General features: G+C 43.9%; 1 protein-coding gene across 1 annotated transcript in view; it reads left to right on the top strand.

The window, feature by feature from the left end:
* Positions 1-25,904, top strand: part of BMP6 (bone morphogenetic protein 6) — a 91,066-nt gene extending 65,162 nt beyond the window's left edge. The window contains exons 3-7 of the mRNA XM_082752212.1: positions 13,388-13,536; positions 14,376-14,573; positions 22,511-22,587; positions 24,214-24,324; positions 24,413-25,904. Of these exons, the coding sequence (XP_082608338.1) occupies positions 13,388-13,536; positions 14,376-14,573; positions 22,511-22,587; positions 24,214-24,324; positions 24,413-24,562 (685 nt within the window). The 3' untranslated portion in view covers positions 24,563-25,904. The remainder of the gene's footprint in view (positions 1-13,387; positions 13,537-14,375; positions 14,574-22,510; positions 22,588-24,213; positions 24,325-24,412) is intronic.
* The last annotated feature ends 7 nt before the right edge of the window (positions 25,905-25,911 follow it).

The following is a 25,911-nucleotide window of genomic DNA, read 5'->3' as shown; positions in this document are numbered from 1 at the left end:
TGTGCCTGGGAAGCTCATGGAGCAGATTATCTTGAGTGTCATCATGCAGCACTTGCAGGGCAACCAGGCGATCAGGCTCAGTCAGCATGGGTTTATGAAAGGCAGGTCCTGGTTGAAGAACCTGATCTCCTTCTATGACAAAGTGACGCACTTGGTGGATAAGGGAAAGGCTGTGAATGTGGTCTACCTTGACTTCAGTAAGGCTTTTGACACCATTTCCCACAGCACTCTCACGAAGAAACTGGCTGCTCCTGGCTTGAACTGGCGTATGCTCCATTGGGTTAGAAACTGGCTGGGTAGCTGGGCCCAAAGAGTCGTGGTGAATAGAGTTAAATCCAGTTGGAGGCCGGTCACTAGTGGAGTCCCCCAGGGCTCAGTACTAGGGCCAGTTCTCTTTAATATCTTTATCGATGATCTGGATGAGGGTATTGAGTGCACCCTCAGTAAGTTTGCAGATGACACCAAGTTAGGTGCGTGTGTCGATCTGCTCAAGGGTAGGAAGGCTCCGCAGGAGGATCTGGGTAGGCTGGACCAATGGGCTGAGGACAACCGTATGAAATTCAACAAGGCCAAGTGCCGGGTCCTGCACCTGGGGCGCAACAACCCCAAGCAGCGTTACAGGCTGGGAGATGAGTGGTTGGAAAGCTGCCTGGTGGAGAAGGACCTGGGAGTATTGGTTGATAGTTGGCTGAATATGAGCCAGCAGTGTGCTCAGGTGGCCAAGAAGGTCAACAGCATCCTGGCTTGCATAAGAAGCAGTGTGGCCAGCAGGGTTAGTGAAATGATTGTCCCCCTGTACTCGGCTCTGGTGAGGCCGCACCTCGAGTACTGTGTTCAGTTTTGGGCCCCTTGCTACAAGAAGGACATTGAGGTCCTTGAGCAAGTCCAGAGAAGGACGACGAAGCTGGTGAGGGGTCTGGAGAACAAGTCCTACAAGGAGCGGCTGAGGGAGCTGGGTTTGTTCAGCCTGGAAAAGAGGAGGCTCAGGGGCAACCTTATCGTACTTTACAGGTACCTTAAAGGAGGCTGTAGCGATGTGGGGGTTGGTCTGTTCTCCCATGTGCCTGGTGACAGGACGAGGGGGAATGGGCTAAAGTTGCACCAGGGAAGGTTTAGGTTGGATATTAGGAAGAACTTCTTTACCGAAAGGGTTGTTAGGTATTGGAATAGGCTGCCCAGGGAAGTGGTTGAGTCACCATCCCTGGATGTTTAAAAGACATTTAGATGTAGAGCTTAGTGATATGGTTTAGTGGAGGACTGGTTAGTGTTAGGTCAGAGGTTGGACTCAGTGATCTTGGAGGTCTCTTCCAAACTACATGATTCTGTGAGAGGTTGTTGCTCTGGGCCGCTATGTGCTGTCCCCAGGAGGGCTGAGCATGGGTGTTCATGCTTGATAGTAACCAGTCTGGTACACGTGTACAGGACATGTCACTGCACGGTCCTTCCCTTGTGGGAAAAGGGCATGGCAGAGCCCTAAATGGGGCTCAGCCACAGAAAGTCCCCGGTATGACCTTTTTGACGTCTTGGCATACAGCAAGAATCTGATGCAAGGCAACAGTTTTAAACCAAAGATGATGTATGCTTGCATTGCTCTTGCATACTGAAGTCCATGTATCTCCTTTCAACTTGATACTACCAGCGTAAAATCATAGTGTTATTGCAATTGATTGTGATTATTGCAGCCTTGATCTGCTGTCCACTAGACTGACACTGAGGTAAATAGAGCAGAATAAAGTTCAGCATGCTGATGCAGGGACAAAATCACTCCTGGACTTTCAGTGGCCATGAGGTAGGTGAAAGAGAGAGGCTCTGAGGGTTCAAACTGACAGATGAAAAAAACAACAAAGTGCAACCTTGATTGATTCATTTCAAAAGAATAATGTTTCTGATGAGGGAGGGAACATGCAAGGCTGGGGAACGTGTGGTCAATTAAATGTCAGAGTAACGCTGTGGCACAAAAGTGTTTCCTTGCTTCTGATGAAGCATGTCAGGATGTCAGGATTTTAACTGTTACTCTGCTGATGAATAATTACAATAAAAAAGGGAATCAGAAATAACAATGTTTTAAAAAGCTTAATCTCTTCTCTGTGAAGATTTGCTAAATATTTTCCTTTCTGGCCCATCTTTCTCCAGCCTTTCCCCTGATACCAGTTGTAGAATCTACCTTTGAAGAGTTCATCAAACAGCTACCAGTTGTTCTGTGGGGACTCTGGCCTTTGGGGAAATAGAGAGAAATAATGCATATATACTTATTAGTAAAAAAATGTGTTTTACAGTAGTGTTGTTCCCGTTGCCCTTTGAGTTGCAGGTTGGCTCGTGTGTCTTCTGGGGAATACCTCAGTGACCACTTAAAGAACTGAAGAAAGTCAGATGGTCATGCAGATTCCATAGATATTAGCTGTATTGTTCCTTTATGGTTTCATAGAGTGAAAAATTGTGAGTGTTGGTTCATTTTAGATTTCACAAATACTGACCCATCTCTGGAGCTGGAGGAAAATCTCTACCAAGCCATCTATGGAAGTGGTAGATATGAAGTTTTGTGATGGTCAACAAAGCAGGACACAGAGCATGTCAGGTTTGCAGTTGCCTCTTGTAAAAAGACACATTAACTTTCATGTGTGTATCACACTATTTTAGAGCAAACTGAGCAAGCAAGTAATGCACTTCAAGAAAGAGAATAAAGCACAAGGTAGACATACCTCCTTCCTAACAAATTCATAAAATCTTTGTTCAGAAGGTGGCTGTTTTTTTGTTTTTTATACAAAACTGTACTCTCACCTTGTATCTTTATATTAAACACACCACAAATGTGCGCGGTGAAGCTCAGGCACATCCCTTGGCTCTGGGTGCTTCAGTCTTCATGCATGCTGGGCACTGCCAGGTGGAGACCTCTGTACGTCCAGGGCAGAGACAGCATCTCAGACAGGTCACAAGGGAGTTCTCAGCCTGGAATTGGTGAACATTTTGGGTCTTTTGTCATGGTCCTCCTTGCTGCTACCACTGGCTGTGCCGTTGGGACTGGGAATGGTGAGGCAATTTCCTCTAGGTCCAGACCGCCAGCAGTTCACCATCCCTCCTGCCACAGGCTCTGCATGAACTGCTGACCCAGAGATGAGTGTCTGTAGTTCATTGCTAACCTCTGACTCATCCAGTCCCTCCAGACTCCCTTTTTGTTTCTTTTTCTTTTTTTATTTATTTATTTTTGCTGGTGGGAATGAGGGAGACGTTTGGCTAAAGGAACTCATGCTTTGGATGAGACTGCGGGACGTGTCACGCTGTCTGTGCAGAGAGGGGCAAAACACGGCTCATTGATTTTTGCAGCTGTAAAAAGGAGATATCCCTTTTCACCCTTCGTACTTTTGCCCCAAAGGACTATTTCATGTATATATAGAATATAAAAGCACATATGAAAACATGCATTTGTGTATAAATATATCCACATGTAGATATTCTTTGTATGTATCTATATATAAGAGTATATATATTAATATATATTGTCTTCTCTAGTAATTATTCTCTCTATATTAAAAGTATATAGCTGTTAAAAGACAATTAATATCTTAGAAGCTGCTTACCACCTCTGACTCTGCTGGATGCTGTTGCTGCTGTAGATTCAAACATACATTTACAGCACTGCTAATACTAAAACATTGTATTTAGTTGTTCTCTAGTATCTCTTCATGGAGGAAAAAATATTGATTTATTTTTTTTCCCTCAGATTCTTCTGGGATGCCTTAAGGAGCTGTATTCTTTGAGTAGTTTTTATTTTTGTCATCAGTTCACTTGCTTTTACTTTTGTCTCAGTGGATTAATTTGGAGTGTAATATTTTCCTTTCCTGTTGAAAATTGTAGAAGGTTAAAACCCAGAATAGCACTATTTTTTTGAAGAAACTTGATAAATATTTGTAAGGCTTCTGCTGCACTTTAGCAGACATCTAATGAGCCAGAAAAAAACAGCTGCCTTTGACTTAAAAAACAAAACAAACAAACAAACAAAATTCTGTCACACTTCCTTTAAAATAATGGCTTGAATAACAGCCTGATATTTCCTGACATTTGACAGCATTTTATTGCACAAAGAAGAGTCTGCACAGATCTCAAAGTCTAGCTCATGAGCTAGCAGGTAAAACATAAGAAGTTGAAGTAGCACCTTTCTTCATCTTGTTCTGTTGGGAAGTACTCCTTCTGGTCAGGAAAATTCATCATTGAAGGCCACAGAAGATGTTTGTTCAGTCAACAGTGGCGATCACTATGTTAATCTTGGATTTTACGGGGTTAACAGTTGTCTGCAAGTTATATGTAGCTAATAAAATATTTTCTGGTGCAAATAATTCTTGCAGGTGCAGCTAGAGTGTATGGGTTTTAACCAGCCCTTCCCAAAAGAAAGGCAGTGTGCACCTCCGAGGAAAAAATATATATAAATTAAAACAACAACAACAAAAACAAACAACTGCCCATTCCTCTCAAAGAAATGAGTTTGGGAGTGCAGGAGATAAGTAAGAAGGAAGATTTAGTAAACACAAATCATCATCTTAATCTCACAGCATGGAAGTATCCCTGTGCTCTGATGAAGTATAATGAAGTGGCTTAATTCAGTATTACTCGAGCAAAAAAATGATCATCAGGGGAGTAAGAGTGTCAGTGTGTGAACCCATACAAGTATGGGTTCTGCTTAGCAGAATCACACAGCATTACTGGTAATTCCCTAGGGCACAGTACAAACAAAACAAAACTTGAGACTTAAAATTTCTACCTTCTACTAAATTATCAAACCTATTTTTGACAGACAGCATAGATGAGATTAAAAACAAGGATTATATAGAGCCATTTGAGACTGTCTCCTAGGTAGGGGTGTACACAAAGAGTGGATGATCAGAGATCAAAGCTTATTGAAACAGCAGGAAACCTTCAGGGAGCCACTCGGCACTCTCTGTGTTAAAAGCAATCAGAAATATGGAAGCGATACTCGTGAGTCTCCAGGCAATGAAACACATATTGAGGACAGTGTGGTTTAAGAACATTCTCTCTTCAAAAAGAAAACATTTTTAATACTGACTCACTTGTGTCAGTAATATTTTCATCTCTCCATTCCTTCCACCCTTTTGTAAGGTCAAAAAACATAGTGCCTAGAAACTAAACTTTTGTTTTATAACCAAGCCACAGCTAGCGGCCACGTTCTGTCATAACACAAACTGTTGGAGATGCCAGTGGGATGCGGAGAAGAGATTAATGAAACCTTCAGGACAGGCCAGCGTGGGTTTCTGACAGCATGGAGCATGTGTGAAGCAGTGCTGGGGTGGCCTCTGGTTTGCTGTGGGTGGGATGGATTCGGGCATTCAGATGGGCTGTGGTGGCTGATGGTGGGAGTCAGAATAGGTGATGATGTGTCCACCCAGTGCTGCTGCACATCAGAGACCAGGCTGTCTGAAGGCTGGTGTGGAATTTTTCTTATTTTTTTTTTCTTCTTTATCAGTATGTGTCAGAAGCAGGGATGTCAGCTAAAGCACCAGTTTAGGAGCACAAGTGGTGCTAGCTTTTCGGTGCTTGTCCCACCGTGGGCACAGCTGTGGGGACATTGTGTTTGGGCAGGAGGGAGCTATGCTCTCCTCCCTGTGGTGATACAGGTGCACAGCTACTAGTAGGCTTGTTTCTGAGGTGAAGCACCAGTTTTGGGAGAGACCAGCAAAGCCCTCTGTGACTTCTGATACCTTTTGGGTGTGGATTGTCGTGTAAGCGAAACCTTTGCAAGGGAAAGGAGGAAATGAGTTTGTCTCTGGAAACAGATCATTAATTTCTTTCTTGAAGCTTCCTCACTCTCACCCAGTGAGGTGTCAGGTCAGGAGTGAGGAGGGAAGGCAGTTTGTGGCTGATCAAAGATGTTAGTCCTTGGTTTGGATCATCAGTGTGTTTTCAAGTGTAAATATCCTGTTAACGCAGACCTCAAAACACTCCCACACTGTCCAAACAACTGATCTATGAAAAACACAGCGGCCTGTGCTAGTGATCAAAGGAAGATACGGTACCTTAATGGTCAAAGTTTATTAAACAGTTTCATTTGCACCTGGAATGAAAAGTGAGAACTGGAGAAAGATTCCTCCTATGTGATAAAACACATGTGGGCATCAGCGTGCCCTCCCAAGCCACCATCTAAGGACCGTGTTCCTCTGCTGAGCACAGCTGCTCAAGAGTTAAGGCTGTCATCATTTTTTTTAGCTGCCAGTTACAGTGGTAATAAAGTCTTCCTCTTTGCAACAGGATATTTATACAAATACGATCCGAGCTTCTAATCTAAAGGGCAAATTGATTTGCCGGCAGTGTTTATAGCTTAGAAAATAAATATCTGTCCTCAACTGGATTTTGGACTGGGTTGTGTAACACAAATGACAAAGCTAGCATCAATCTGTTTCAAGTTAGGGTCAGGTTTGTATATAGTGTGCATATATTTGTATATGATAGAGCTGTTTCCATGATGCTATAGAGAAGTGTCTGTCAGCATTTCAGTTCAACTCCCACCAAGCGTATGTGATTTGTTGTGTTTTAGGGTGGTTGTTTTTAGTAGTTTAAAAGTCAAAGTTATTCTGGATGAGACTTACCGGTTCCATAACCAGCTGGCTTTTTCTACCAAAACTAAAGAATGCTATATAAATAACTGCCTTCTTTCTTCTCTTAAAGATAAATACTTCCCATTTACGCTCTCCTCCATCTTCATGGCTCAAATTGCATTTAAAAGCTGAGGTGTGGTACTTTTAATTATCACTACAACTAGAATGTCCCTTGGTGTCCTTATGTCCTAATCAAGGAAATGAGAAATATGTGTCCTATCCTGACTTTGGACTATTTTTTTTTTCTTTTTTACTGTTCCTGTTGGTGAAATATTAATTCCCTAAAGCTGTGAAGCTCACAACCTTGAGCTGGGTGTGGGAGACACCTTTGTGCTCAAATATCAGTGTTGGTTTTGCTGGGGCTTATCACGGATGTGTAGGCTGAACTTCCCCCAGCCTTGATGTGGGGGAACCATGTCCTCCATCTCTAGGCTCTCACTTTCCACTCTGCCAGATGCAGCCTTAAAACAGGACAGCTTTTTCAACACGGGAGTTTTTAATCAGATGGAGCACTGGTGGTGTGAGCAGTGTGAAGCCAAGCTTACCTACCTCTCCATTCTGGTGTGTCCCTGTGCTCCATTTTATGCTTTTTCCTGCAAATTAGTTCCCAGTTGCTGGTCTCCTATTCCATATTGGAAGTAGCTTCATCTGCAGGCTGACAGCGCCTAGAATTTCTTTCCTTATTTCTAATGAATTCTTATAGGACTTGCATATCTCTTCCCCTGGCCCAGAGATGGTATAGATTCTTCGAGACAGTTAAACTGAGTTTTTTTTTCTTTTCACTAAAATGATAGAGCTTTCCATGGCAGCTCATTGCAGGTGCTGGCATTCCTTTGCCTGAAGCTCTGCATATGAATGGGTGCTGATGGATGAGATTTTCCACGGTGCTTTTAACTCTCTGCAGTAATGGTCATTTGACATACTAAGTTGTTAAGGTTTTGTGTATTATCTGTTGACAGTATTTTATTCTACGTAAGCTCTACATGCCATATGTTCTACAAGCAATAAACATTAAAAAAATCACAGTAGGACTTACATCTCTTGAAAGGTGGTGGATCCAAAGTTTTTAAAAGGCTGTGATGATTTCAAGGTTTTATCTGCAAGAAGCTTCATTCAACTCAGTAAGGCTGCATCTGTTGTGAGTACAGTTATTTGTCATTAGTTGATAAGAGCAAATCATCTTGGTAGTTTGCTATGTACAGAATAATTTTTATACAAGGTCAGTATCTGTTCAAGCTAAAGACTCTGATCCAGTGTACGCAGAAGAGTATTTAGAAAGTGTGTTAATTAAAATGTAAATCCCACACATTTCTGTTCAAAATTCCCTTTTGAGAAACTGCTGTTAGGCAGTCTAGACTATTATGTCAACTTGTCTTTGAAGAAAAGTAAACAAAAAGGTTCAGCTGAGGAAAGTTTTAGAGACTTAGAGTAATTAATGCTTTGGTAAATGGCTGTTGATGCGTAACAATCCTTTAAACACCTGGGTAATTGCAAGCTTTGAAGTTGGGCCAAAAACGTTGTTCTGAGCTCTGTAATTAAAATAAGAGGCCTTTAACTTGGTCATTTTGAAGGTGAGAGTTCTGTTTATTCTCACTGTCTCCCTGTAAGACTTCTGCCCGATCAGGGAAAAAAGGCCAGGGAGGGTGGGAAACTAAAAAACCTAGCTCAACATATGCTTCTTTAAATTCAGCTTTTTATAGCTTTGGTGTTTTTCCTGTAGCAAAGTTCCATGTTGTAATGTGTACCCAGAACAGAGAAATTATTTTAATGCAAACATTTCACTAAGTATAGCAACTGAGATTAACCACTTGACCTGGTTACTAATTTGAATAAATTCTAATCTAATTAGTATTCAATTAAAGTGAATTAACACCCAGAAACATTTTGTTGAAAGGTTTACACAGAGGTTTCAGTTAACAAAATATTTATCTTGGGGGGGACAGGGAGGAACTGGAGTTAAACGCAAGCTGTTTCTCCTATAAATGCCCAGAGTACATGATTGGGATGCCGGTGTTAAGAATAGTAGTTGTATTTGATATTTATATCTGACAAATCATATTGCTCTCTGGGGACACTGGAGCTAAATACTGCCTTCTGAATCACACAGGCCACATTTCTCCGGTAAATTGTGTACTTCTTTCTGTTTATTGCAGCCACTTGTGATTGCTCTGTTGACCTTAGCTTCCCAGTCCTCCTCCAGAGTCCTCTGAAGGCCATGGAAAGACTTCCATTTCTTTCTTGGGATTTGAGACCATACTGCATGGCCATGATCCAGAGCAGAGAGCTCCAGGTTTGAGTTAGGAATCCCTAATTTGCATCTTCCCACTTAATGTCCGCTCTTGTCTCAGGAGAGTTTTTTAGGCTCATTGCCTCAGTTTCTCCCACACACTAGCTTTCCTTTAATAGAATCATAGAATATCCTGAGTTGGAAGGGACCCTTAAGGATCATCAAGTCCAACTCTTGACACCGCACAGGTCTACCCAAAAGTTCAGACCATGTGACTAAGTTCACAGTCCAATCTCTTCTTAAATTCAGACAGGCTCGGTGCAGTGACCACTTCCCTGGGGAGCCTGTTCCAGTGTGCAACCACCCTCTCTGTGAAGAACCCCCTCCTGACGTCCAGCCTAAATTTCCCCTGCCTCAGCTTAACCCCGTTCCCGCGGGTCCTGTCACTAGTGTTAATGGAGAAAAGGTCTCCTGCCTCTCGACACCCCCTTACGAGGAAGTTGTAGACTGTGATGAGGTCTCCCCTCAGCCTCCTCTTCTCCAGGCTGAACAGGCCCAGTGACCTCAGCCGTTCCTCGTACGTCTTCCAATAGACTCTGGAAAAAAGCAAAGTCTGCAGAGAAATAATACATGAATACATGTTATGCCTGCAACACCCTTACTATGGAAGTCATTAATTAAACTCATTCAGGTTAGGCATGCTGAAAATAAAGGTGAGATGGTCGAACATTGTAGTAACAGTTGTTATATAATATTGTATACCAGTGAGGGCAAACTGTCTCCTCTAGGTTAAGCTGCTGACACCAGATTTTTATTTATTTTTTAATATATATATATATATATCCAGCAACACCCTTTGGCTTGCAGGAGCTCCCTGCTCATCTGCTGTGTGTGCTCCAACTTTTGCAATGGGTAACGTCATAGAGTCTGAACCTGGAAAGCAAAGACAGAGGACAAAAATGGTCCCTGTCAAAATCAGCCTGCAGTCCAGCATCAGGAGTGGGAGTAAGCTAGGCAGCAGCTTTAGCTCTCATGCTTCCATCTGTATTTTGCAGTCTAATGGGAGAAGAGTGTAATAGATACTTTTTTCCATGATCTTCAGGAAGCAGGACTGAAGGGAAAAAAAAAAAAAAAAAAATCAAGCAAATTCAGTTAGGTGGCTGCATTTGCTCCTGAATGTAACGGGGCAAGACTGGAGGTGTGGGATTCACATCTCTGATGCCTGTCACTGCATTTGTTGACAGCTGTGTTGCCACAAATGGTAGCAGTAGCAGGTTGTCCACTCTGTGAGCAATCCCTGCTGGAAGGTGCCAGCAGTTTACCATATATTTCTAAAAGTGGAGAAATGCTGGCTCAGGAATAACAGACCTGATTCATGGAGTACATAGTGGTCTCAGGTACTTTCTACTTCTTTTTCTCTGCAGACTTTGCTTTTTTCCAGAGTCTATTCATCTGGTCCTTGTGTGTCGACATGTCCCCCACCATCACAGCAAGGCCTTCACCCTTCCCCACCTGGTTGGATGTAATATCCCTTCCACCTAGCCTGGGAGACCTCTCAGTCTCTGTTCAAGCATCAGACACCGTACACTTTGTTGTCAGGAGCAGCATGGACATTTCTCTGCCCTGCAGCTCTAGGGAAAGGCAGGCTCTAAGTAAATTCATTTTTTTTCCTTAATTTGGTCTTTGGAAATAGGTGATTTTAATTTAATTTTATTTTTTTAAATCTTCATGCTGAAAACAAAACTAGCAATAAATGCTACTAGTTACTAGAAAATGTTGTGCAGCCTGGCAAGTTTCAGGTAACAAACATTAACTGAAAACAGACTTTAAGTATTAGGACATGTTACCTGTGAATGTTACAGATGTGACCTACAGTACTTGTGAGGTGAATCTGCATCATTGGCTTTATGCACTCAGACAAGTCAGAAGCCAGTTAAATAGAGAAGCTGGTTGAAAATTAATTGTGTATTAACTCTTTTTTTTTTTTTTTCTTTTTTCTTCAAAGAGTTAACTGGATTGGAAAGCCTAGTTGTCACTTTTTCTCTGTTTTACAAAGGCATTTAAATCTGTCCAGAGCCAGTGTGAGATACTGGGCTAAGGTGGAGCACTCACATTTGGTAGCACTGTACCTTGGTCAGAGAGTTTGCTCATTATATTTGTGGAGAACACTGAAATGGGGGAGACCCACTGGAAGACAAGGCTGTATTTTAAATAAACTAAGAGTGAAAAAGGTCTAGTCTGGAGAAAAAAGTGTGATCTGATAGAAAGGAAAGTTACATTTGGGCACGACAAATCAGTGATGTAAATACACCTTAGGAAGTGACTGGGTATGTTGCAGTGCAGCAGCACAAATCTAGACATTACAGTGAATCACAAGGTGATCATGAGTTAACAGTGAGTTTTGTGAAAAAGCCAAAATGCTATTCTGAGATGTATGAGTAGAGGTACAGTCTCAGAAACACATGAAGATTCTTTCCATTGTACTCAGCATCAGTGAGATCTTGATCCAACCTAGGTCCATAGAATAGCAGTGACAATAAAGTCTAGAAAATATGGCTTGCAAGGAAGGACTGAAGACTCAGTGATGCTTTAAGGAGGGGAGGCTGTTGTGTCATTTTAGTTAGATATTGTGGGTAATTATTTTTATTAAAAAAAAAAAAAAAAAAACTTCAACTGAAATATATTCGACTTCCTGGGAAGATGGTGGAGTTCCAAAAACAGGAAAACTTGAAGATCAGGTCAGGCAAACATCTCTCAGGAGTGATGTGGATGTATCTGATCCTGCCTGGAGTTCAGAGGCAAGGGACTAGGTCCTTGTGTTCCTTTCTGGCTTAAAAGGTCTGTGTGCACAAAGTGCAAGGCAGCGGGTATTAACAACTGAGCCTCCTCTTCAAATTTGTGCAGAGTTGACTAATCCTGTGTGCTTGAGTGTTCATGAAGGTGTATACAGAGTTTGCTCTCACAGAGTTCCCAGCAGCTCTGCAGCCAGACCTGTTTGGTTTGGGCGGACATAATGCTGAAGTTGCTCCAGTCTGGAGGCTTCAGTGGGACATTGTCTGAAGCAGACAAGTGCAAGGGAATGTGTGGCACCTAGAGAAGGGAAACTGGGCATGGGAAACCAAAAAGAAATCAATGTGAGGGGGTAGGTCAGAACAGCTTCTAGGAAAAACACTTTTCAGGTATAGACCATGTCAAGCACTGGAGAGGACCAGTCTGTAAATCTTAGTCAGAGGTGGGGATGATCTAGCAGTTCATTTCTCTCTTAACCCAGAGAGGGGAAAAGTAGTCTCAGTTGCAGGTGCTGTTTGCAGCCTCCTGTAAGCAATGCCTCAGCTTAAATACTTGCCTGGGAAAGCCCATATCTTTCAACCGTAAGGTTTCCAAAACATGTAGCAGCTGGCTAGCCCCAGCCACTTGCTGCTGTTTGAGGTGAAGGTCAGAGTTGTTTCTGAACCCTGTTACCGCTGGAGAAGCGATGGCAAAGACTCCTGTGGGAAAGGCTGCTGAGTCAACCACACAGCGTGCAGCTACCAGCGAGGCAGAGAAAAGCCTTCACGCTGTAAAAATAGCTACACTAGGAGCCCTAATATACTTAAGTGCTTATTTTTCCATGTGTGATCTCATGTAAACCAAGCTGCTGGGCAGTATGACATAGCAGTTGGCCAAAAATAAAGTGTAACTCAATTAAAACTTCTTTTTTTCTGAAGTTAACCTTTGATTAGTTGAAGAGACAGGTATCCCGTTTTTCATTTCCATTAAGTTATTGTCAGGAAAAAAAAATCAACAGAGAGAGACAGGTGAAGTTGGGACTGATGCCTGGTATCCACTTTTGTGATGCTGTCATATGTTAAGGATAGAAATTGTAGCTCTTTTGCACATGAAAGTTATGCATTTAATACAGTGAGAAAATGTAAACAGGATTTCTCCGGATGCTTCTGCAGTTGATTTCATTGAACCGAATTTTAGTGTCCGTTTGATCCTGCAGAAAAGGCATAGACTTGATAGCACTTGAAGCTGAAGTCCATGAAGGAGACCCAGTACCAACATCCTTGGAACAACACTTTCTAATCCATGTTGCAAAACCTGAGCAAAATGTCTTTAGGGACCATCTGTCTTTAGGGTTCATTTTGCTTCAGTTTGATGTTTGGCCTGTTACTTGTTTGTTTTGTTTGTTTGTTTTTATTGTTATCAATTGTGGTAGATCTGTCTTGTGAAAGTTGGACTGAAACCACAAAAACCCTTTGACCAAAGTCACTGAATGCCTGGAAATGCTGGTAATTTGACCACTGTCCTGCCAGGGCTAGAATTACTCTCTTCAGGAAGAAGAGTGATTTATGAATCTCTTGCTGATAGAGAAACACCAAGACCTAAGGACTGAGATTCCTTTCCTACAGCCTAGAAAACAGTGGAAAAACCTTTGTGATCCTGAATTTCACATGCAGAAGCACATGCATCTTGTGGAAAAACTCCTGTTACAAACAGGCAGATTTTGGGGGTTGATAGCCAGGGGAGAAAACCCCAGATATCACTGTCTCGTTATTGCTTTTCTCTTCTGCAGATCCTCTGACCTGTTTCTGCTGGACACAAGGGCGGTGTGGGCCTCGGAGGAGGGATGGCTGGAGTTTGATGTCACTGCCACCAGTAACATGTGGGTGATGAACCCTCAGCACAACATGGGGCTCCAGCTGAGCGTGGTGACCCAGGATGGTAGGTCATGGGCCAGTTAACATGAGTAATCTCATGAGCCTCCTGGATGCTGTTTGGAAGTGGTGCTAGCAGCGTCCAGATTTAATGTGGGTGGCTGTAATGATGGCACTTCACAGAGCACAGAAAATTTGAAAAGTGGAAAAGAAAATGAGAGAATGTAAGACAGTATGAAGTTGAGTGTTGCAGGATAAGCAGTAGGGAAGGAGAAGATCTAAGTGAGCAGATGGCAACTAAAGACAATGATGACATTTTCCTTCTGTGGGAATTGGCCTCCAACCTTATATTTTCTTCTTATCACTCCATCCTGGATTTTGGTACAACTGTGGGGTCAAATGAGACCAGAAGGACTGTTAACTGCTCTCCCTGAGGAAAATGCAGTGCCAGCCTCCACCTACCCAAATGTGCTGAGAACCCATCTGTGTACTCCGGCCAAAGCATCTCTTGCTTTCCCCAAAGGTCTCCTAGCTCCATCTCTGCTCCTTGTGTTTAAACAGCCACTGAGACAGTCACTGGCAGCTGCTTAAACAGTCCTGAGACATACAGTCATTGTGTTTTATATATATATCTCTATACCTGTTTCATGCCTAAAATGGAGTAGAGATTTCATAGGGGGTACCAAAGAGCCAGATGCCATGGTGGAACTTCTTGTCCATGGTGGATGGGGTGCTGTTGTAAAAATGTCCACAGGTCATGGTGGCAGAAGGGGGGGGTTTAATGCTAAAAGAGAAACAGCATGATCAAGAAGAGAGGAAATCCTATTTATTGGGATGCTGCAGCGCTGGAAAGAGCAATCCAACTGTGTAGTTCCTCTAACAATCAATTTTCCGTTTGATTTGAAGGTTTCAGTGTAAATCCTAGAGAAGCAGGCCTTATAGGGCGAGATGGCCCTTATGACAAGCAGCCTTTCATGGTGGCCTTCTTCAAAGTGAGTGAAGTCCACGTCCGGACCACTAGGTCAGCAACAAGCAGACGCAGGCAGCAGAGTCGAAACCGCTCCACCCAGGCTCAGGATGTTTCCAGGGTGTCGACTGTCACAGGTAATCATGAAACACCCACTCTGTCTGGGAGCTGGGGCCTCCTCTTGTGATGTTCCTGTTTGCACTGGTGTGGAAAAGCAAGAAGGGGGATGTGAGGTGGGGTGCCCCTCCTTGGGGGCACAGGTTGTACCTGTGATGGGATGGGAGTAGGAGTCTCACGTAAGTAATTTTACAGGAGTTTTCAAACCCAGGGTAGAATACAGACCCCTGTGTGAAGTCACAGCCATGAAATTCAATATTTGCCTAGAATCACACCATATGAAATGCTATATTTAAAAGATACCATTTCAGTGTACACTGGGATCTATTATATTGCTCATACATGTTTCCAGCAGGGTCATCATTTGGTTTTCTTTGGAAAAACCCTTTTAGAACAGCATGAGATTTTTTTTCCCTTTGTGGGAACAATAGTGTAAACGGTGAGGTTCATTTCCAGGCATGCAAGCAGGCTTGCCTGTTTGCTGTGGAAAGATTGCATGTTGCTGTGTTGTACAAGCTTACAAGTGCTGCTATGTGCTGGTGGGACAACCCTGAAATTTTGATGAAAATTGAGAAAGTCTTGCCTTGTGCATTTTGACTGCTTTGCAGCTGCTCTGCCCTACGTCACAGTACTGCAGGACTTCATTCATTGAGTACCTTCTTTCCTCTTAAACATTTCAGCCAATTCCTGGTTACTTGATTAATTTGCTTATGCTGCCCCCTTCTTTTCCAGTAGGATCCCTGCTTTTCCTGCATCTAGGCATGACTAAACCCCCAGGAAGAGAGGTGGTTTTGCTAGTCTTGTTGTTAGTTTTGTTGCGGGAAAATGAGCCAGTCTCACCAAAGCTTCACCAGCGTGAACCCGTTGGCTCTGGCGTGCTCGGGCAGTGGGCAGGCTGCACCACAGTGGTCATGCACATGCTGCTGGGTCATGGGTAGGACTGGCAGTGGTGCTGCACTGGAGGCTTTTTTCTCTGAGACCGGCAGTAGAGCTGGGGAGCATGGGTAGGGAGGAAACATGGGGGAGCTGGTGTCCACGTGGTCTAGTGAATGAGCAACCACCCTGCCCAGAGCTGTGGGTACTGTTATTCGTGTAGGAGCTGGTAGCAGAGTCAGGATGGGCTCCAGCTTCACCTCCTTAGCTCTGCAGGCTTCTTCTTGCAAGATTTTACTACAATTAAATCAGGAGATGTGTTTCCAAGCTCCAGAGGGAGCAGATACATTTGGCAAAAAGGGCCATTTTTATATTGCTGGTTTCTTGACTACAACAGGCATGAGATTATAAAATTATTTTTTTAAAAAAAAAAGGGGGGGGGGAATAGCTGGCTGTTGTGTGATCATAAATGTTTTTTGTTTTTTTTTTTTTTTTGAGCTCTTCTCACTCAAAGACAGCTTTAATGTAAAACTTGGAATTTGGCAGTTCAGTAGTCAACAAGGCATAGTTGAGCCTCTGTGGATTTAAGGCAGGGAAAAGGAGAGGAATTTAAAGTTAAGATGTATGTTTGGTTGGTTTCTGTGTTTAGAAAAGAGAGACAGCGTCAGCTTATTTTCCTTTCAAAGTGTTACTCTCTCAGAGTCTGTTCTCCTTAGGAAGTGTTTGATTTAATAGCCCAAGAGGCACTGACGACCCCACAGGGACGGCTCTATGGACCAGTGTGGGTTTTTAACATTAAAAAGATTGCAGGGATTTTTTTTCTTTTCTAGTTGGGTGGGTTCCTACATACATGCCCCACATGTGCACAGCAGGACTGGGGAAGCTTTTGCCACAGGGCAATGTAGAATATGAACCCAGAGGTTACCCTGACAGCCACCTTCCTCCTGGGGGCACCCAGACACACTGGGACCTAAGGTGGGTACAGGACCACACATGGACCCCACCTGCTCAACTCCCCACCTGCATATCTTCCTCTTTCACTGTATCTTGCATCTCATCAGATTTTTTGTGCGTACTCTACCAGCTGGGAGATTGGTGCTACCCATCAGGGCTTGAGGGCAGTTTCTCTCATGGTGAGTCAGGCAGCTGGTTGGTGTTGGTGCTTTTTTTGTGGATTGAACCATCCCTCCTCTATGTGAGCCCCTTTCCCAAATGATGCTGTGATTTAGGTTGGGGTGCTGTGTTTAAAAAAGCCTTATTTACTCTCAAAATATGGAAAGCATTTCAAGTCCTGCTGTTAGGAGCATTTGAAGTGTGCTGCTGGACTGGCACTAGATCTGGTGAGCCAGAGGGTTTTGTTAAAGCACGCTACTGCCTGCAGGACTGGGACCCTGCTGTGTCTCCTGTGATGTGCAGTTCTTGTCCTGAAGTCAGTACCAAGTGCTCAGAGGCTAAGGTTATGGCTGTGGCATAAGAATGAAAATAGTCTGTATTTTTTCGCCAAGAATGCTCATTTCCCTGAATTATAAACACGTAATTATAACTGGCTTATATAAAGCAGAACTGAGTAACCCCCATGGTTATGAACTGCTTTGACATAGAGTCCTGCGTCAATGCATTCCTGGGGCCGAGCTCTGGTCTTCTGCAGAAGGAGGATGAGCAGGAAGAAAAGGAAGTATTTTTGGCCGTTAAGGCAGAAAATCACATGTCATCTCAGGCCCAGGACACAGAGGCACAATGTGGGTGGGAGGAGAGTGCAGGTGTTTTTCTACAGTTGCCTCCAGGATCTGGAGGCCATTGCCATGCCACGTCTACAGTGGGCTCAGCCCATGCTCTGGGCTGACCCTGTTGTTAACCTGAAGACCTGGGGAGTCTCCAACAAGCGTTAGTGCTGTGTGATCAGCTCCTCTGTAGGTTACCTGAAAGCTGGTTTGTGTGTGTGGCCATCTCCTTGCCCAGTGGCACTAACCATTCTCTTCCACAAGTCATCCTTCAGGCACATCCCACTCCATGCCTCATCCTTACTGAGAGGTTGTGGTGTAAACATCCAGCTTCTGGCTGCTCATGCTGCTCTGAGCAAGACTCACTTGCAGAGAGATCTTCACAAATTAGAGGGCTGGCCAATCACCAGCGCATGAAGTTTAATAACATCTGCACCTGGGAAGGGTGCAGATGGTTATACGTACAGGCTGGGGGATGAGAGGCTAGAGAGCGGCCCTATGGAAATGGATCTGGGGGTTCTGGTTGATGACAAGTTGAATGTGAGACAGCAGTGTGCCCTGGTAGCCATAAGGGCCAGCAATGTCCTGGGGTGAGTCAAGCACAGCATGCCTAGCTGGTCAAGGGAAGGGATTGTCCCATTCTGCTCTGGTGCGGTCTCACCTTGAGTACTGTGTACAGTTTTGGGCACCACAGTATAAGAACAATAACATTATTAGACAGATTCCAAAGGAGGGCTACAGAGATTGTGAAAGGTCTAGAAGGGAAGACATATGAGAAGTGGCTGAGGTCCCTTGGTTTGCTCAGCCCAGAGCAGAGCAGGCTGAGGAGAGGCCTCATGGCGGCCTGCAGCTCCCTCACAAGGGGAGCTGAGGGGCAGGCGCTAAGCTCTGCTCTCTGGGGACAGTGACAGGATCCGAGGGAATGGCATGGAGCTGGGACAGGGGAGGGTCAGGCTGGGGATTAGGGAGAGGTTCTTCACTGAGAGGGTGGTCGGGTACTGGGACAGGCTTCCAAGGGAAGTGGTGACAGCACCAAGCCTGCTGGAGTTCAAGAAGTGTTGGACAGCACTCTCAGACACATGGTTTGATTTTTGGATAGTCCTGTGTGGAGACAGGAGTTGGTCTCGGAGTCTTGTGAGTCCCTTTTAACTTGGGATATTCTATGGTTCTGTGATTCACACAGTCCTGGAGGCCCCAAGATAAGATGAGAAGCAGAGGGGCTCTCAAGGTGACACTTCCATGCAGCACTGTGTGTGCGTGCCGCACTCCATTACCGGCATGCTACCCTGCGTATGTGGGAGCTCGATACCTCAAAGGGCAGTGCGTGCATACACTGAAGGCAAGTAAGGCCAAATGCTCTCACAGTGGCAAGGATCTTGTTAATAAACATCATTATCTCACATAAAATCTATTTAATGGAGGTCTCGGATGTGGTGCAGCCAGCATGCCCATGTGCCATAACGTGCGTGTCCTCTCCAGCCCCATATCTCCCCTTCTTCCCGCCCAGGCAGGCCACTTTCATGTGAAGTGGGCTGTTGTTAACTATGTGATCGGTTTACACCAGCTTTATCTGGACAAATCACCAAAGTCAAACACCAAGAAGAAGGGGCTGGCCTCAGAGACCTCTGTCAGAGCTATTTGGGATGACAGAGGCAATTAATTACCCTGTGGAATTTGGTAAACTGGCACCTTGGGAGCAGTGAGGGTATTCTCAGGCAGATCAACCTCAGTAAATATTTATATCTTCTTTGCCAGCACTTAACGTGGGAGAGGTTATAAAAAATCTGAGGTTCGTGTGCAACTATCTGTAGGAGGAAGATCATTAGGGTCAGACTATGCTCTCTCCCCTTTCAGCAATGGAAATGCCAGTGTCCAGCCTTAAGAGAAACATCTGTGCTGGCAGAAAGGCAGGCTTGTGTCACGGTGCATCCTTGGTGAGGGCAGACAGCCTTTGGAGCAGGCACCCATGGAGAGGAGCCGCCCTAGCTCTTCTGCTGGAACTGCCCTGCCCTGGGGCTTATTTATGAGTGCAGAAAAAGGGGTGTTCTTTTATTTATTTATTTATTTATTGTAACCTGTTGCAAGTGCCAAGCTGGTATTCCCAAATATACTGAAGAGACAATTTGCTAAGCCCACAGTGGGCCTGTAGAAAGTCCCAAAGCAGCCCCATGAACTCACAGGGATAGTGGATGTCTCTGGGAAACATCTTGCACTGAGGATGGCAATTTGGGCCATTGAACACACTGGACTGGGGCAGCTGACACTGCTTTCCAGGGTCAAGATAATGTGCTGTGAAGGCTACCTTCAGTAGATCAGTGTGCTTGAGCTCTCAGGCAAAACCCCATTTTTTTCAGGGTCATAATTGGGAGTACATGGCTCTAGGGCATGTGCCAAGCCCCAAACCATAAGAAAAGGATCATTGTGTATTGCTGCATTTTTTCCTCTATCTGTAAAAGCACTGCTTAGAGGTTTTTAAAGGTTTGTAGCATCCCTAAAGCTGGGCTAAAAGCAATTCCCCGTGAATGCAGACAATGTTGCTTGCAAGTATTTGCCAGCTGTAATGCAAACTGGAAGACAAATCTGCAAATCCCTGGAGTGACAGACCTCAGGTGCTGTACATTCGCCATGGAAGAGCTCCCCATTGTCAAGGTGGTCAGCGGAAGGGAAGTGCAACATTGCAGTACTTTGTTTGGGAATCACTGACTATTTGGAGCTTGACAGATGGATGTGGCACCACCATGAAGCTGAAAGATTTTGAAAGAAATCCTCAAGATGCAGTAAGAAAAAATATAACAAGTGGGAGAGAAGGGGTAAGGGTTATATGTGGGAGAGTGCAAATCCCAGGAAAAGGGATGTTCACTATGTTGACACTTAGGTAGGTGAGCTCTGTGTTTGGGCAAGTGAGAAGGCAGGACTGGCTGTGTCCACCTGGGATAGAGAGTAGCTGGCATGCAGTGCAAGGTATGAATTAGGTGACATTGAGGATTTTTAGGGGCAATTTTACGCAGAGTGAGAGGACACACTGAGAGAGGACACATTGTTCTGCTTGGTATAATTTGTTAAACAATTTTTTCCCCTCTGTTTTCTGGAACTTCTGATTGCTTGCGGCCTTCCTTCCCACTCCTGTTGTCTCTGCCTCCCTCACTTCACCCCTTTCCCATAGCTAATTAGGGTAAATTGTAGCTGTATTTGGGACATATCATAGTTCTGTGTCCTTTGTTATGAGTAGATAAATGCCATCTAACCAGCCGCCATAACACCCTGTCAAATACCGATGTTCTTTCCCTAGCAAACAGCATATTTCCCATAGAACAATGAAGTCATGTTTTCAGGGACTAAAATGAAAGCTTTTGACCACCAAAAATATCCTCTGCTCATTTCATTTCTCATTGTGAGAAATAATATCATTTAGAAACATCTCACGCTAGAAATTTCAGGGACTGAAAAGTTTCATCTGGAAAAAAACAAACAAACAAACAAACAAAAAACAACCCACACCCTGGTTTCTGCTGGGTATGTCTGGTTTGAAAGTGGAAAGCTTGAACAGAAAGGCCTTCCTCCATCCTTGCTACCAGGCACTGCTGAAATAGTGTGTGTTTATGTGGCAGCAGACTGTTAGCCAGCTCTGCTCACCTGGTTCGTGATTGAAGCAAAGCTATTGAAGGCCTGAAATGCAATCCTGAAAGTTTAAAACCCAAACTGCTTCTAAAAACAGCTCTCTAATCTTTGGTGGTTTGGAGTCTAGGTTTGTTTTGAGGTGTAAGTTTTTTTTTTCAGACCTCAGTGTTAACTGTACCCAGCTGTAACACTGGGCTGCCCTTAATGTCAGTTGGATGTGCTTTTAGTATTATATTTTTTCTTCTGAATAAATATTTGCATTTGTAGTTCCCAAACTTGGGGGGTGAGGGGGAAGAGAAGAAGAAGAAAAAGAAAGGCTTATTCAGAGCCAAGGAAAAAGTCACTAAAAATATTTTTCTATCCCAGCTGCCACACTTGTGGAAAGCTGCACTGGGACCGTGCCCTTTCACGCAGTGTTAGGGGCGCCGGGGGGCTGCTTGGCTGGGGCAAGGCATCAGCATCCGTGTGTGGCATCCTCCTGCGTGCGGCAGCGTGTCTGGTGAAGCGCTGGGTGGAAACGCTGGGAGGCCTGGTCCAGCTCCAGGCTCTGCCTGCAGGACGAGCACATCGGTGTCACTGTGTGCATGGGGAGCCAGGCTCCCACCATGCTTGACACCAGCTCTTTTGCTTCCCATCGTGGCTGTTGCTTTTTCTTTGCCCTCCCACATGCTCTTGGGCGTGAGGGTTGCCTCTCACTGTGGGGGAGATGCTCAGCCACCGCCTGTCCAGGCTGGATCTGGGCAGCCATCGGGGAGTGAAAGGCCCCTCTGTCACAGCTAAAGTCCTCCCTTCGCCACGGTCCCAGGTGTTCGCATGCGAAGCCGCCTCTCTTTCCAAATATAGATGGGAAATTCCACTCACTGTTCAAAAGCTGCATTTTGTAGGGCTGTCGGAGCAGCTTCTGCACGGTCGAAACATCGCTGCGGTAAGGGTCAGGGCTTGGTACACCATGCTTCTCTGTATACAATGTTGGCATCAGGAAGCAAGTTAACGGTGAGAGCTTGTCAAATCCTGTGTCAACTGCAGATAAACGTGTTGCCAGAGAGGTTTGGTGGGTTCTGGGAAGGAGTTTTACAGAGTGTGGATGATACAGGTCTGAGAGCAGAGGTACTATGTGGAGCCATGCTTGGGGTAGGCTTGGGGGAAGGCACAGACTGAGACAGGGCATGTGGCTTTGCTGGCTACAGGACATCAGAGCTGTGCAAGGATGTCTTCTAACAGGTACAGGGTGGCGAGGAGCCTCTGTATTGCTCTTGGAAACTCTGTGCATTTTGAGCGTATCCCCCGGGGCAGTGCACACTGGAACCGTGAGCATGCAGCAGGGATGTGGCACGTGCCGGGCTGAAGGAGCAGAGATTTATTTTTAAGAAATGATTTTAGGGGAGGTGTTTTCTGAGCACTGCTTGTCAGGTTTTTAAGGGAGACTGAAGGAGTTGTAACGGAGTCACTGTTACGTGGGTGCCGCTATTCCCACAGGCATCTTAAAAACTTCAGGCCTGCTTTGGATGTCCCTCAACACCCTTCTCCTCTGGGCTGCTGATGGGAGCATGCTGTTCCTTGCTGCTGAGCCCGCAGTGCGCACATCTGCCCAGCTGTGTGTTCCAGACTGTTTTACCTCCTAAATTCCTGTTTTGTTCTTTTTTATTTTATTTTATTTTATTTTATTTTATTTTATTTTATTTTATTTTATTATTTATTTTATTTTATTTTATTTTATTTTATTTTATTTTATTTTATTTTAACAGATTACAACAGCAGTGACTTAAAAACAGCGTGCAGGAAGCATGAACTTTACGTGAGCTTCCAAGACTTGGGATGGCAGGTGTGTGATGTTTCTCTCTGGGTAAACCAGACATTTTGTTATGAAATGTTATCTAAACAGTGTCATGGTAATTCCACTCGAGGCTGCCATTATGCTTTAAAATGTCCCTTGTGCCTCCCCATTAAAACCAGTCATAGTGAAGGGCAAATAAATATTGATAGCTGTGATATTTGATAGAATCCAGAGGAAGTTTGATACTTTATAAGATTCAAATACCTGGTCATTCTCTGTCACTCACGGGAGTCACAGCAAGGGCTCCTATCTGTGCGCTTCTAATGATAAGGAAAAAATGGTTTAAGTACTAGTTTTAATGAAATCAAGTTTTTCTAGAGATCAGCTTTGTTTTAACCTGTGCCCCCAAGGGGGCTAGCACTGACTGTAGTAGTTAGACCAAAGATTGGTTTTAGTTGTAATGCTGCAGGTCTAGAGGGGTCCTTAGGGCAACTTATTTAGGGCCAAGCCAGTATCATTTATTGTCACGTTTCACTGAATGTCTTTTTTTTTTTTTTTTTTTTTAATCAACACTTTTTGTGTGTGTGTAGAGCTAGCAAAGTCACACCTCCCCATGCCCTTTGCAGTGCTTCCCATATACCACATTAAACCACAAATGTATTTACATAGCCAGTACTTGCTTCTGTATCAAGAGAGTGACTGTTTTATGAAGAGCAGCTCTCTTACCCAGGAGCAAATTATGGGTGAGCAAGTAAAACGAAGGGGTGATGAGCTGTAAAAGGAAGGGGTAGTTTTGATATGCCCAAGAACCCTCACGTCAGCAATCACACAGCAGACTTAGTAAAGCTGTGGTAACATTTGCTGGCTGCCTAGTTACTGCTATAGCAAAATTCATGCTACCACAGGTACATAGTGTCAGGTAAAGGAGAAATACTCTAAGACTCTTAAGAAGAGCACCAGTGAGTGCTTCATCCTGTAGGGTGATAGCAGAGCCTGATACTGATGGAAGAAAAACGTTTCTTGTTAACTGATGAGGGCTCTTTAAAACCACCTTTCTGCACTATTAGCATACAGGCCAATTTCTTTTTCTATTTTAATTTACTTTTGGCTCTTTTGTAGCAGCAGGAGAAAAATCTGTAAATTCTTTGCATTATCTGTATGGCAAAGCATCCCCTCCTTTCACAGCTTTCTGCTTATTGCCAAAGGGTCCCCTGCCACCTGCCGCTCAGGCAGGCTGTCCTTCCCCTCGTGTGGGAGTGTGGCAGCAGTGAAGTTAGACAGATGAAACTTCCTACACTGACCCTAGGAAAGGTAGTTCAGCCAGCAGGCCTAACCTGCAGGAAACGTTGGAACGTGAAGGCATCCAAACCACAATCCTCACAAGGCACCACAGCAGCAGCTTTAGAAATAAAACTGTTTTAGTTTGTGGCAGTTAAGCTGTGCGTAGCAATGCACCATTCTTTGGACATTAAAATCAGTGTGTCCATGGAAAAGTCACAGCTTACTAAAAAAAAAAAAAAAAAAAAGAAAAAAAAACAACTTTCAGTGAAAACACATTTTCACCCTCAAGACAAAGTTAGTGGAAAATTTTCAGCTGCTCTTAATTGCATCCAGTTGTCTGTAGAAGCTGGCAACTTTTTAATTTCAATCAAGTTCTGTTTGTTTCCTAAAAAGGACTGGATAATAGCTCCAAAGGGCTATGCAGCCAACTACTGTGATGGGGAGTGCTCATTTCCACTCAACGCACATATGAATGCAACCAATCATGCCATCGTACAGACTCTGGTAAGTCTTCAGAAAGATCTGTCCCAAAGCCATAAGTGAATTTCTCAAAGTTACCATTGTATCAATTGTGTTTTCTTTTTGACAACAGGTTCATCTTATGAATCCCGATTACGTTCCCAAACCATGTTGTGCACCTACCAAACTAAATGCCATATCAGTTCTTTATTTCGATGATAATTCCAATGTAATCTTGAAGAAATACAGGAATATGGTAGTAAGAGCTTGTGGATGTCACTGACAAACAGTCTTCAGGTGGACTCTGTGATTCTACCATGAACTTCCATACTACCTTCTGTACTTCGATGAACTACCTGATCTTGGGGGGAAAAAAACGTTGACAAAATAGCTTTCCAAACACCATTTATGTGCCTTGTGCAAGAAAAGGGCTTGGGGAACCGCACACTGTGGCATGAGCGAACAGCTGGAATTCTTAAAACCCAACCCGACGCTGCAGCAGCCACTCAGCTCCGCAGAGCCAGGGCTTGCAAAGCAGCAATATGCCTGCACACATGCTTTACTTGGCTGGGATGGTCTTAATCTCACATAGCAGCTTGGCCTTATCAGTTGCTTGGATGTGTGCTGCAGTTTTACCAGATGGATACCCTAAAGCAGTGAGTCTTTTCGGGGGGGAGGGAAAGGGATGCTAAAGAAATGTTAGTACATCAGACTTAGAGCATACATCATGTACAAAATAATATGTAATGCCTAAGGCTAGGAATTGCCTTTTGTCTAGAAGGACTCATATTACCACACCTATACTGTTGGTATCCTCTTGAAACCTGTCATGATATGTGCATCTTAAATTGTGCCAAAGCAAACGTTTTGAGTCCCTTGGTCTCCAAGCAGTTTAAATCTGATGCTGCAAGCGTGAGATGGCTTGGCTGCCCCCTGTGTTAGAAATACTAGCATGAAGTTGGACCCTGACTGGTCTTTTCAGTTCAGTATTTGACTAGGCAGTCTAGGTTTATACACTTGTTCTTACGCAACTTCCTTCCACTCCGCACATGGAGCTGCCTCATCTACTACCACTTACTCAGGAAGGAAGTCAGGACACTTCTCTAGCTGTAATTCAGATGTAAAAGTTTAGGGGCCATTCATTCTCTAGCTGGACAATTTATTTACAGGAAGAAAGAATGTCAGCAATTTACTTACTCAAGTATTTGGCCAACTTTTCCCCTTCGACTCACGCAACTAACAAACTGGTATAAAGGATACAATCACATGGTAGCCACAGTTTGTCTAGCAGAAGCTAATAGCAAATTGTTTTGATCAATATTAAACGCGTATTAAATGCACTTACCTCTGATTCTTGCATTTAAAAGGCTTCTTGTAAATACAAGCTATAATTTATTGCACTTGTCACTGTATATTCATTGTGCTGTATCATTTATAGAAAGACTGCTTTTTTAAAAAGTTTTTATTTAGAAAAATCTCAGTGTAAACAATTGTACCACTTCGATTTTATACAAGAAACTCATGGCATTGTGCTTCACTAGAAAGTTGTTAAAAACATGGTAATAAAGGCTTCCTTTAAGGCAGAAGAATATACATTGATCTAATACATCTGCCAGTACAACACTTAGCTTT

The sequence above is a fragment of the Aythya marila genome, assembly GCF_965140915.1.
Source record: "Aythya marila genome assembly, chromosome: 2".
In the NCBI taxonomy this organism is placed as follows: Eukaryota; Metazoa; Chordata; class Aves; order Anseriformes; family Anatidae; genus Aythya; species Aythya marila.
This window is presented reverse-complemented; position numbering and strand designations above follow the sequence as displayed.